This window comes from Podarcis tiliguerta, assembly GCF_965153285.1.
Source record: "Podarcis tiliguerta genome assembly, chromosome: 3".
Classification (NCBI taxonomy): domain Eukaryota; kingdom Metazoa; phylum Chordata; class Lepidosauria; order Squamata; family Lacertidae; genus Podarcis; species Podarcis tiliguerta.
Window position 1 is genome coordinate 6,397,922 of NC_139536.1, and position 12,589 is coordinate 6,410,510.

The 12,589-nt window shown below is 45.4% G+C and overlaps 2 protein-coding genes across 4 annotated transcripts in view; one reads left to right on the forward strand and one right to left on the reverse strand.

Moving 5' to 3' along the window:
• The window catches only part of BLK (BLK proto-oncogene, Src family tyrosine kinase), an 819,573-nt gene that overhangs the window by 306,483 nt on the left and 500,501 nt on the right, over positions 1 to 12,589 (forward strand). The window lies entirely within an intron of this gene.
• LOC310673769 (beta-defensin 11-like) lies at positions 5,971 to 9,300 on the reverse strand. Of its 3 annotated transcripts, none has more exons than XR_014509220.1 (3): positions 9,161 to 9,209; positions 7,456 to 7,546; positions 5,971 to 6,256 (listed from the first exon to the last, which is right to left on the reverse strand). XR_014509220.1 is itself a non-coding variant. In XM_083432348.1 (3 exons), exons 1-3 carry the CDS (start codon positions 9,290 to 9,292, stop codon positions 6,111 to 6,113), a joined length of 336 nt encoding a protein of 111 aa, XP_083288474.1. In that variant the 5' UTR covers positions 9,293 to 9,300; the 3' UTR covers positions 5,971 to 6,110. The 3 variants fall into 3 exon arrangements, 2 of the variants coding, with proteins under 2 accessions (XP_083288474.1, XP_083288475.1); XM_083432348.1 differs by having other exon boundaries at positions 9,194 to 9,300; XM_083432349.1 differs by lacking the exon at positions 9,161 to 9,209 and adding an exon at positions 9,019 to 9,129.

Consider the following 12,589-nt stretch of genomic DNA (forward strand, 5'->3'; position numbering starts at 1 on the left):
AGGGTTGCTGGAGGGAAGAAGGAGGAAGAAGAGCTGAGATCCATCTTGAGCAGGCAGGCAGAAGGATGTCTGTGCTGTTGCCTCTTAAACCGGCCATGCCGTAAGATCTGTACTCCTTCCATGCAGATTGAAGGTGCCAATAAGTGAATAAACCATATTTCTTAAAGCATTACAGTCTCTGCCTTGTCTTCCATTCTCCAAAGGGAAACAGACCCTTTGTAGGTGCCTGGGACTCCCTGGGCTCTTGCGAGACTGTCTCGCCAGAGTGGTGCATACTCTAGTTATCTCTCGCTTGGACTACTGCAACATGCTCTACGTGGGGCTACCTTTGAAGGTGACCCGGAAAGTACAACTAATCCAGAATGCGGCAGCTAGACTGGTGACTGGGAGCGGCTGCTGAGACCATATAACACTGGTCTTGAAAGACCTACACTGGCTCCCAGTACGTTTCCGAGCACAATTCAAAGTGGTGGTGCTGACCTTTAAATCCCTAAATGGCCTCGGTCCAGTATACCTGAAGGAGCGTCTCCACCTCCATCGTTCTGCCCAGACACTGAGGTCCAGCGCCGAGGTCCTTCTGGCGGTTCCCTCACTGTGAGAAGCCAAGTTACAGGGAACCAGGCAGAGGGCCTTCTCAGTAGTGGCACCCACCCTGTGGAACACCCTCCCACCAGATGTCAAAGAGAAAAATAACTACCAAACTTTTAGAAGACATCTGAAGGCAGCCCTGTTTAGGGAAGCTTTTAATGTTTAATAGGTTATTGTATTTTAGTGTTCTGTTGGAAGCCGCCCAGATGGGCGGGGTATAAAAAAATAAATTATTATTATTATTATTATTATTATTATTATTATTACCACCGCTCGGCAGAGAGAGGGGCAGGCACCCAACCTTTGTAACAATACTCTTTCCTGCCCACCTAATAAATCACATTGCATCAGTTGTCCCTGCAGATGGTGAATGGATCGCTGGAACTGGAGCCTGGAGCAGGTCAGCAATAACTCACAAGGTGTCATGGAAGTTAACTCTTTATTCAAAGAAGCCGAAACAGTGCAGGCCTAGTGGTCACAGCAACTCTTCCCAGTCATGTATTGCTTGTGGGTTTCCCCCAGGTTGACCTGATCCAGCAGGGCTCAGCTTTAACTTCCGATGACTGGTCCAAAGGAACACTCATCAAAGGAAACAATTTGTCATGCTTTCCCATCCTTAACATCTTGTGGAGTTTGGAGATATAATTTGGGACGTTCTGCTTGCTCCCAGTTAGAGGAGATTGCGCAGAACATCTCCAAATGGAGCCACTTCCTGTGTTTCCTCAGAGCTCTTGTATTTCTTGGGCAAAATTCTGCAGCATATAATTACCGGTTCGAAACAAAACCCACCGCTTGGGGTTTCGTCCTCAGAGCAGTATCCCACTCTGCAGTTATGGTGCAGAGAGTCGCAGCCTGGCTTTTCGTCTTGAATTATCCCTGCGGGGAAGAAAAAAGAGGCTCACCAGTTTAGGAAACAACAGCCCATTCCGGTCGCTCAGAATGACTCATGAGCAGGGAGAAAGGAATTCCAGAACAGCAGCTGTATTGGTTTGTTGCAGAAAAAGCCATGGAAATTCTTCAAGGTTTGCTTGGGGTGGGGTGGGTGGTTAATGTAGACAATAGCCTACTTTTCAAGATGCATGGAGAACTTTATCATAATCCATTCATGAAGACCATTCATGGGATCCAGGCACACAGCCGAAATTGCATTCTTCAACTGATCTAGGAGACTGAATCACCAGTCAGAGAGCCAGTCTTGGACCAATAGCCTGACACAGAATAAGGCATATGCTAGCTCTGCAATAGGGACCCGGGTGGCACTGTGGGTTAAACCACAGAGCCTAGGACTTGCCGATCCGAAGGTCGGTGGTTCGAATCCCCGCAACTGGGTGAGCTCCCGTTGCTCGGTCCCTGCTCCTGCCAACCTAGCAGTTCGAAAGCATGTCAAAGTACAAGTAGATAAATAGGTACTGCTCTGGCGGCAAGGTAAACGGCATTTCCGTGCGCTGCTCTGGTTCGCCAGAAGCGGCTTAGTCATGCTGGCCACATGACCCGGAAGCTGTACGCTGGCTCCCTCAGCCAATAAAGTGAGATGAGCGCCGCAACCCCAGAGTCCGTCACGACTAGACCTAATGGTCAGGGGTCCCTTTACCTTTACCTTTAGCTCTGCAATAGAAAAAGCAGGGTTTGATGCACTAGAGGAGAGCACAGGGCTTCCCAAGTGACTATGTTCCTATCCGATGTCAAAGACAGGACCTCTTTATCACCTCCCGTCAACGTAAGTGTGAATGCACTCACAGAGGGATAGGGAATCTGAAGATACACACACATGCACCACGCATGTGTCAATCACCCAACCTCAGAGGATTGGTCCTAGCCTGATTTATGTCACCTCTCCAGGACATTTTGGAAGATCTCACCTGGAGCAGCCAGAGTGATGGAGATAAGATGATGAAGTAGCAGCAGCAGCAGCAGCAAGAACACAGATGTCTGCATAGCGATGGCAACCCAGCCGTCTGACATGGGAGAAATCCAAAGTAAGAGATGTCTGGGTTCACTAAGAAATGCTTACCAGAAGCTGAGAGAGAGAGAGAGAGAGAAGAAGAAGAAGAAGAAGAAGAAGAAGAAGAAGCAGTAGCAATGAAAAAGTTCTCTTGTTTCTCTGCTCCTCCCTCCTTCTGGGTCATTTTGACCTGGGGGAATTCCTCAAACTCTGTAGAAGGGCTGCCAAAAGCTTGACTTCAAACAGCAGCCACCTGAATGATGCCCAGGTGTTTGGTGACACTTTCAATAGCCAGAGATCACTTTGTTCCTGTGGCTTGGAGCCCGGGAGGAATTCTTCTCCCTTTACGTCAGGTTTCGATTGTATCCAGGAAATGGGGCAAACTGCGTGTCAAAAGCCGCAGAACCAAAAACCTGGCCTAAGGTTGCCTGCCTGCTTCTGTCTTTTCTCGGGATAATCTTTATGTTGGAAGAGAGGGTCACTGCAAACTGGTGTTTTGTTGTAGGTGCATTCTGCAGGATGCTCTTGGCACGATCAGTCAGGGCCGGCCCTACGATGAGGTAGAGTGAGGCGGCTTTCTCAGGCAGCCTACACTAGCCTGCTAGTGGAGTGGAAGGTCCCATCCTTTGACCTGTATTGGAGTAAGATTTAACCACCAGTCCAGTTGGCTTCCAGATGCGCCTTGAGGGAGGATGCCATTTTGCCTTTGCCTCAGGCAGCAAAATGCCTTGAGCCGGCTCTGCAATCAGTGCACCTTTGCTGGATCTATCCTGTTTTCATTTCTTCTGTGATGCTTCCCCAATGTTACTTGGTTATTGATGTCCAAAGGGGCTGCAGCACAACAAAAGGCGGATGAAATTAAACCGGAGCATTTGTGGTATTAAGAAGATCAGGATTTCAGCAGGAAGTTATATGACTGTGCACTGATTAGGATTCTATGAGAAATATACTCAGAGTCGAGTGTGGATTTCATGCTCTTTATTCAGCTCATAGTAGTGAGGAATGCCAGTTTCCCCGAAATGTCTGCTTTATATACATTATTTACACAATGGGCCCCACGTGATTGGCTAATTCTGGGATTCTGCTGTAGGCTAATCAGGTTGCAGATTCCAATCAGACTGCTGCATTCTGGATCCTATTGCTCTAGGACCAATCAGACTGCTGCATTTTGGATCCTATTCAACTCAGTACATAACACTATGATTCTGTGAGCAGAGCGGCTGCTCCAAAACTTTGGCTGGCACACAGAGTATTGAAAGCGGGAATCACTTGCGACTGCCCCAATAGCACTGTGAGCACAAATCATCATGAATGTGGAATAAAAAGGATGTTTGGAATTGTCCATAAACTCATCAGTGATTTCCCAACTGTTTGGGCAGGTCTTTGTCTTGTTTCACTCTGCCCTGAGCAGCAGCAAGGATGGGAGATGTCGAGTAATAATAATAATAATAATAATAATAATAATAATAATAATTTATTATTTATACCCCACCCATCTGGCTGGGCTTCCCCAGCCACTCTGGGCAGCTTCCAAATGAATATTAAAAACAATACAGCATCAGACATTTAAAACTTCCCTAAACAGGGCCTCATTTGTCTTTTAAAAGTAAAATAGTTGCTTATTGCCTTGACATCTGCTGGGAGGGCATTCCACAGGGCAGGCCTCACTACCAAGAAGGCCCTCTGCCTGGTTGGTTCCCTGCAGCTTTGCTTCTCACAGTGAGGGAACTGCCAGAAGGCCCTTGGAGCTGGACCTCAGGGCTGAACAATGGGAGTGGAGACGCTCCTTCAGGTCTACTAGGCCAAGGCCGTTAAGGGCTTTAAATGTCAGCACCAACACTTTGAATTGTGCTCAGAAACGTATTTTTGCAACAAAGTGACTTTTGCAACAAAACTGTATTTGATCACTTTTCTCCTCCTTTTCTGGTTGTTCTTAAGCCCTTTCACATGTAAGCTATTTTTAAAAAAATGTAACTATGTATTTACTCATAAGTAGGATGTAGGACTCATGTGCTCTACAGGGAGCAGGCTTGAGGCACCAGGCCCACCGGCAGACCACCTCTGTGTTACAAAGATGTCTGCAAGCATGACATGAAGGCTGCCATCATTAACCCCACCCTGTGGGAATCGCTTGCAGAAGACCGCAGTGCCTGTAGACAATCAGGTTGTGTATTCACAGCAGTGACCAGAGGAGGAAAGACCAATGGGAGGAGTGCAGAAGAAATACCATGGTGCATCTGCAGAAACAGAACTGGACACCTTTGTCTGCCCCAGCTGCAACAAAGCATGTCTCTCCCATATCTGTCTCTACAACCACAGCAGGTGCTACAACCTTCCAACAGTTTGACTTCACCCCCAAAGGTGCAATGCTCCATTGTCTCCCAAGACAGATGGATGCCAACCATTGTCAACCTTTAAAGCCCTAAATGGCCTTGGTCCAGTATACCTGAAGGAGCGTCTCCACCCCCATCGTTCTGCCTGGACACTGAGGTCCAGTGCCAAGGGCCTTCTGGCGGTTCCCTCATTGTGAGAAGCAAAGCTACAGGGAACCAGGCAGAGGGCCTTCTCGGTGGTGGCACCTGCCCTGTGGAATGCCCTCCCATCAGATGTCAAAGAGATAAACAACTACCTGACATTTAGAAGACATCTGAAGGCAGCCCTGTTCAGGGAAGTTTTTAATGTGTGACATTTTAATGTATTTTTCATCTTTGTTGGAAGCCGCCCAGATGGGTGGGGTACAATTATTATTATTGTTGTTGTTGTTGTTGTATTGCAATGCTGAAACCTGTGCTGGGAACTTTACAGGAAGAGCAGGTGATGAATAATAGCTTGCCCTTCTTGAAAAGGTACCTCACAAACCGAAAGTATCTAAAGGGCAGAGCTTGAGTGACCATTTTTTGAATATATGGCATTAAAAAATATTATACAGATTTTGAGGCATGTGGTTACTTATATACACACGCCACCAGTATACACAAATGTCTGGCTCGTTTAAGACTATATAGAAGTTTTATTCTCAATGATGCTGGGACTCACAGGTGGAGAATCGTTATATAAATCTTGATTGTTTGTGAAGGGAATGTTTGATTGAACTAATACTTTATTATCCCTTCGGAGCTGAGCTTAATTTTTGTACTTTTGTCCTCCTAGGCTGTGATTCTTTATGGCATAATATATTAATTTTTTGCCTTCTTTCTTCTCGTAACATATGCAATATTGTCGGTTAACAAACCAACAAGCTAACAACAACAACAAACTCACCAGCCATCTCCAAAACACAAAGTTTTATGATTTTGGGGATAGGGGTGGTAGAAGGCTTTATTCCAAGGTTGCTGTTTTTCCTACTTCTCAAGCAGCCAGCTCACTGCTGGTCCTTGAACGTTTTAGAAACAAGGGGGATTGAAGCACAAACCACTGTCTGAGAGTAGCAAACAGAAATGCAAGAGAGAAAAAATACATTTTTATTAGGAGGGTGTGTGTGTAAGATTTGGCAAGGTTAATTCATAACTGGAAAAAGGGAGCAGAGGAACACTCTCTCCTTTGGGGGGATATCTTCAGTTTGCCAGTTTGCCTCTCCCTACTAAACCACTTCATCCCGGCAACAGATCATGGTGTGGTGGTAGCAGGTCCCAATCTGCTCCTCGCCCTCACTGCAGTCATCATACCGACAGATCCCTCCTCGCCGGAGGCAGTGGCTCACATACCGGGGCTCGCGCTCCCCATTTCCTGCGTAAGAAAGAAGCAGAGAACATAATGTCTTGAAGACAGCCTTGTTGGGTCAGGCAGGCTATGCCTTCCCTTGTTATTCATCCTCAACATCTGGTGTTTGGAGATAGATTGCTTCTATCAACAGACCTTCTCAACTGTTAAAATCCACAGATGGGGCTTTTTTTGCTAGTTTTTCCCACCCTCAGAAGAATAGCTGTCAACGTTTCCCTTTCTTTAAAGGGAAATTCCCTTATTCCAAATAGGATTCCTCGCAAGAAAAGGGAAAAGTTGTCAGCTATGCTCAGAAGTGTGGGACCCTCCTCAAAGAGGTCTTCTACCATCTTCTGTGACTGGCTCAAGATTGCCTTGTGAGTTTTGTGGCCAAGTAGAGATTTGAACCCAGGTTTCCCAGGTCCTAGCCTGACACTCTAACTGCTAGCCCACACTGCCTCTCTTCCGCCCTGGGATGACCATGCATTGCTTTATCCTTTGACAGTCATGGCTTCTCTTCTCGTGTGACCCACCGCTTTTGCCAAATTTGTATTGTTCTTGTTACGATGATGAACTACGCCAAACCATTCCAGGTGGAGCGGTTTTATGTGTTCTTGCTACTGTTGCTTTAACTCACCCTGGGACCTTAGGGCAAAGGGTAAGAAATCAAACAAGCAGATAAGTAATAAAAACTCCATATGCCATTTACCGAATCAGAAAAATCAACAACACACAGCCAGATGTATCAGGTGCATCCATGACTCTACCCAAGAATGATTTGCAGAGAAATCTCCTCTTCACTTACTCTCTTGCAATACAGGTGTTGTTGCTAGGCTCAAATCCAAGAATCTGGAAGGATCAAGTGCCTCTTCCTAATTTTCTGTACCAAGAGGGCAGTTGATCAAAGGAAGGAGGTGCAGAGACTACAAAGAATGGCTAGTCCTTAACCTGTCACTCTTCAGTTTGAGCAAGCAAGTGTAAAAGCGAAGCTTGATGAATTTCCCCACCAATATTTGCCAGGACCATGCCAGGAGCATGAACCCTGAAGTTCAGCCAATCTAAGGAAGGGCTCCCTGCTGCATAGATTTATTAAGGCTCATGAACAATGCAACCCATTCTGTTTTGGAATTTGAAATCAAAGCTTGATATTTGAGAGCACATATTATCTGTTGCCTGTTGCATTAAATTGTGGTTTCCAAGTCTAACCACATTTCTGTGCACCTTACCTGGGCTCACCAGGAGCACTGCAAGGATTAGGGCAACCAGGAGGTGGAAACTCCTCATGGCTGGGTCAGGCTGGGTCACTCTCCAGGGTAACTAGGAAGGTGAAATAAAAGGAGAAGGGACAGTGGTAAACCTTTTCTGTGCCATAAAATAAACCGCTAGCAGTAGCAACGAAGCAAAAGGGGAAGGGAGTCAGTAAATAAATAACTAGGTAGTGTCAAATAAATACCAGATGAATCTCCCTCTCTCCATCGCCTGCCTTTTCCCAGTCAAAACCCTCTTATAAATCCAGAAATTGCAGCAGGAGAAAGTTAAATATATAAGTAGGGAAAGAAATGGAACCTTTTTTGGGGTGGATTGTGCCATTTCTCCCCCCTTCCCTTCCTTTCTCCCTCTCTCCCCACATCTAGTCAACCTCTGTCTCTAATGAACAATCCAAATGTTTCCCATCAATGGTGGACAGAGATATATATATGTTCACCATGACAAGATACAGGTTTAGCTCTGTCGAAAAGCATCTAGTGGCTTTGGTTTGGAAAGCAATGCATAACTTTGAGCAGGGTTTCAGAGCACTCTTGCAGAGGGCAGATGTCACCTTCAGAGGACATTTATCCATCCTCATTGTTTAAAAACAGCTCCTTCTCCTCCCTGTCTTATACACTTCAAATTGCTGATGAAAGCAGAAGGTTTCTATAAAGGCATATCTTATTTTATGACTATTCTGGCTTGCTACTCCAATATGCAAGTCTAAATTGCTGCGAACTTTCTGAGAATTCAAAGCCACATCAAATGTAGTTAGATATTATTTACACCATGCTTTATACCTATAAACTGGATGCACCTTATTCTTTCAATTGTAAATTGGTTTAACTGATTTTCATGTTTGTTTGTTTTTTGCATTGCTGTGACCCACAATGGGACCTTATGGTAATGGCTGGGCATTCCTCTAGATTTAGAGGAATGTGACCAGTTCGGTCGCACTGGGCGCAGAGCCTTGGGGGTGCCACAATTATGATGTAGAATGGAAGGTGAGAGGTGAGTGGGAGGCAAATTTTGGTGTTACACAGGGCACCACTGAAATGTGAGAACTCAAGGCCTGCCACTCAGGTGGTTAAGACATTTTAATAACAGCAGAAGCAACCATGAAAACAACAGTATAAAAGAAGAGCAAATAAATCCAATACATTCTTCGTTCATCGAGAGTTTTACAGGAAGATAATCAAGGACCACCAGCAGTGGCACACATTAGGCTGTCAAATTCCAGCAGTGCCCTGCATGATGTTAAAATTTTCTCCCACCATCTCTCGAGCTCCATTCTCCATTGTTGTGGCGCCCCCTGTGGCTCTCAGTGTGGCTGAACCCTTTGCGCTACCCTAAAACTGCCTCTGACCACCGGTGGTGTTGGTCTGGTTGTTATTTTGTCTCCACAGATAAAAGGGGAAAACACACACCCTGGAGTGCAGTTCTTCCAAAATCCACAAGGTAATTACTGGTTCTTGTTCAGGGATCATCATGGAAAGCCAACGACTAGAGTAACTGTAATTTGTTAATGCCACTTAACACACCCTCAAGAACAGGCAACACAACCCAAAGCTTTGGTTCTCTCTAGTTTTTATGGTTGATGAATGGGCCAGTGTTGGGTGAAGACCCACACAGATCATTTCTACATTTCAACACACAGGTTCTATCGCAAATACTATTAACTACCAGACAACGAAACAGCCATCAGACAGTTCTTACCCTCGATGCCCTGTGGTGCTTTGCTCCCACTGTGGTTCTAACCATCTCATGCTTGGAACACCTAGTATGACATAAGAGAATGAAATTCTCTTTCCCCATAGGCTGGGAAGGAAAGACCATTGTTTGTCTAGCAGCCTCTTGTTTCAAGACCGCTTCATTCTAGAGTGATATTAGCCAATCAGGTTGCATATGTATGTGACTCCTTTCCAATTGGCTGAAAAGGAGACCTGATTTCCCAAATGGTCTTTAGTTTTTAAGGGCTGGAACAAGTTTTAGGAGTGTGCACCAACCATCAATTTGGTTTGTATCTGTCACTTTGGGAAACAGACTAATTTATTCCAAGTCGCTCTGTTGTCTGTCTGATTCAACTCATGTTTTGGGTCTGTTAAAAACAAAGCTCTGTTTCCCACCATTTACTATTATGGGGGACTTTTTGACAGAAGTGGGTAGAATTTTCAGGCATCTCTTTTTATTTTGCATTTCTATTTGGTGAGAATGGATGAAATTTGCTGCCATGGTCCGAGGACATGAATCCTGCCAAATTTCAGAAGGAAGGCAGTCTTTTACAGATTTGGGATGGAAAAACAGGAATCACTTAACCTCTCTGAGTTTCTTATGGGAAATCAATCAGAAAATTGCTGGGATGATATTTCCTGGTAAAGAAACCTTAACACTGAAGACAAATAGGTTATAGTGCCAAGAGTCTATTTAAGGTTGCTCTTGGGGTGGTGGAAAAGTTAAGGCTATTACAAAACCAAGAATTAAAAGGAACTTTTCACCGCCACAGAAGGAAGGAATGAAGAGTGACAACACTGTGCTCTGAACATTGTAAATTCTCTAGAACTAAAACTCAGCACAAAGGCAAACTGAAAAAGAACAAGAAGCCCACCCCCAGCATAAAATTAAAACAATTAAAGTAGTTGCTCTGCTTGTTGTGACTTGAAATGTTTTTTAAAGGGTGGGAGGTACCCTGATTCTTCTGATCCACTCTTCTAAGCACCCTCATCTGGAGAGGCAGAACTTGCAAAAATAGCAGTAGGCAAGTTTGTGAAACAAATAATTTCCCTCAGTATTCTACCTTCCCCAAAGCACCGTGACTGAAAAAACTGATAAAATAATTCCTTCTGTTTAAAAGCTAAACCTGTCCATTAAAATGTGTCAGCTTGGCTTCTCTTTTAACAACACAAAGGAGTCTGCAGCATTTTGTGTGCATCTGTGACTGAGTCAACAGAGCAACACAAGGTTTTGGGAGAGAGTGAGAGTGCTCCTCTGACACAGGGTGCCTTGTTAACATTGCCACCCAACTCAGGCAAATATAGAAACACTGTGAAGCATCCCAGTTTGGATTTCAAACTGAGCCAGTGCACACTTCTAACAGGTGTAAAGGTAAAGGGACCCCTGACCATTAGGTCCAGTCATGACCAACTCTGGGGTTGTGGCGCTCATCTTGCTTTATTGGCCGAGGGAGCCGGCGTACAGCTTCTGGGTCATGTGGCCAGCATGACTAAGCCACTTCTGGCGAAACCAGAGCAGCGCACAGAAACACTGTTTACCTTTATCTACTTGTACTTTTGATGTGCTTTCGAACTGCTAGGTTGGCAGGAGCAGGGACCAAGCAACGGGAGCTGACCCCATCGCGGGGATTTGAACCGCCGAACTTCTGATAGGCAAGTCCTAGGCTCTGTGGTTTAACCCACAGAGCCACCCACATCCCTCTAACAGGTGTACATCTCAGTAAATTAAAATTGAGCAACATGACTCATGCCCCTGAATGTGAGAATATCAGCACATGTGCCTTATTTTTAAAGCACCTATGGCAGCTGGATTTGGTAGTCTAATATCAAAAGTACTGTATTTGCTCTAGAACAGGCATGGCCAAACTTGCCCCTCCAGCTGTTTCTGGACTACAACTCCCATCATCCCTAGCTAACAGGACCAGTGGTCAGGGATGATGGGAAGTGTAGTACCAAAACAGCTGGAGGGCCAAGTTTGGCCATGCCTGCTCAAGAAGAACGTAGGTGCTTTCACGCAATATTTACTCAGTCCAATATCAAGCATGATATCTATGGGATATCACTGCCTTCCAAACATATGAGATCATTTCACACCACCACAAGCTTCCCTATCCATGTGTCAGTGCAGTAAGACAATGTTATATGCTTTTTTTTAGGTTTGCTTATTGTTTGGTTGGGAAATATTACCTGTTCATTTGGTGGCATTCTCTCTCTCTCTCTCTCTCTCTCTCTCTCTCTCTCTCTCTCTGTGTGTGTGTGTGTGCATGTTTGGTTTTCGTTTTTTGGAAGGGGTATAAGTATTTTGCTTGCTGGAGGCAGTTGCAATTCTGAGTGTTGCCAGTTTCCTTCTGTGAAATGGGTACTTTGTGGTACCCACGACAGTTTATGAGATTTCTAAATGTGCAAGAACATGGATAGAACCTCTCCATTCTGAATGAAATCAGCCCTGAGTGCTCACTGGAAGGACAGATCGTGAAGCTGAGGCTCCAAGACTTTGGCCACCTCATGAGAAGAGAAGACTCCCTGGAAAAGACCCTGATGTTGGGAAAGATGGAGGGCACAAGGAGAAGGGGACGACAGAGGACGAGATGGTTGGACAGTGTTCTCGAAGCTACCGGCATGAGTTTGACCAAACTGCGGGAGGCAGTGGAAGACAGGAGTGCCTGGCGTGCTCTGGTCCATGGGGTCACGAAGAGTCAGACACGACTAAACAACAAGAACATAAGAATGTGTTGGAACATAAGAGCCTGCTAGATCAGGCCAATGGCTCATCGAGCACAGCATCTGGTTCTCAGATGTCTGTGGGAGACCAGCAAGGAAATCCAAGCACAAGATCATTCTTTTTCTCCTGCGGTTCCCAACAACTGGTATTCGGAAGCATTGCTTCTTCCAGATGTACACAGCACAGACATTCATAGCCCTCTCCGCCTCCATGAATCTTCTTTTTAAAGCCATCCAAGTTGGTGGCCATCGCTGTCTCCTGTGGCAGGGAGTTCCATAGTTGAACTATGTGCTGTGTGGATGAAGTATTTCGTTTTGCCTGTCCTGCATCTTCCAGCCTATGCACTACAGTGGCACCTTGAGTTACAAACACTTCGGGTTACAAACTCCGCTAACCCGGAAGTAGTACCTCGGGTTGAGAACTTTGCTTCAGGATGAGGACAGAAATTGCACCGCGGAGGTGTGGTGGCAGCGGGAGGCCCTGTTAGCTAAAGTGGTGCTTCAGGTTAAGAACAGTTTCAGGTTAAGAACGGATCTCCAGAACAAACTAAGTACTTAACCCGAGGTACCACTGTATTTTACTTTGCATGAATAGAACGGTGGTTTTGGAGAGAAAAAAAGAACGGACCTCCAGAACGAATTAAGTTCATAACCCGAGGTT

Coding starts and splice junctions, on each gene's coding strand:
- LOC310673769 (XM_083432348.1), bottom strand. CDS start 9,292: ATGGGGAAAGAGAATTTCATTCTCTTATGTCATACTAGGTGTTCCAAG. Junction 7,547..9,193: donor AGCACCACAGGGCATCGAGG/GTAAGAACTGTC, acceptor TCACCTTCCTAG/TTACCCTGGAGAGTGACCCA. Junction 6,257..7,455: donor AGTGCTCCTGGTGAGCCCAG/GTAAGGTGCACA, acceptor TTTCTTACGCAG/GAAATGGGGAGCGCGAGCCC.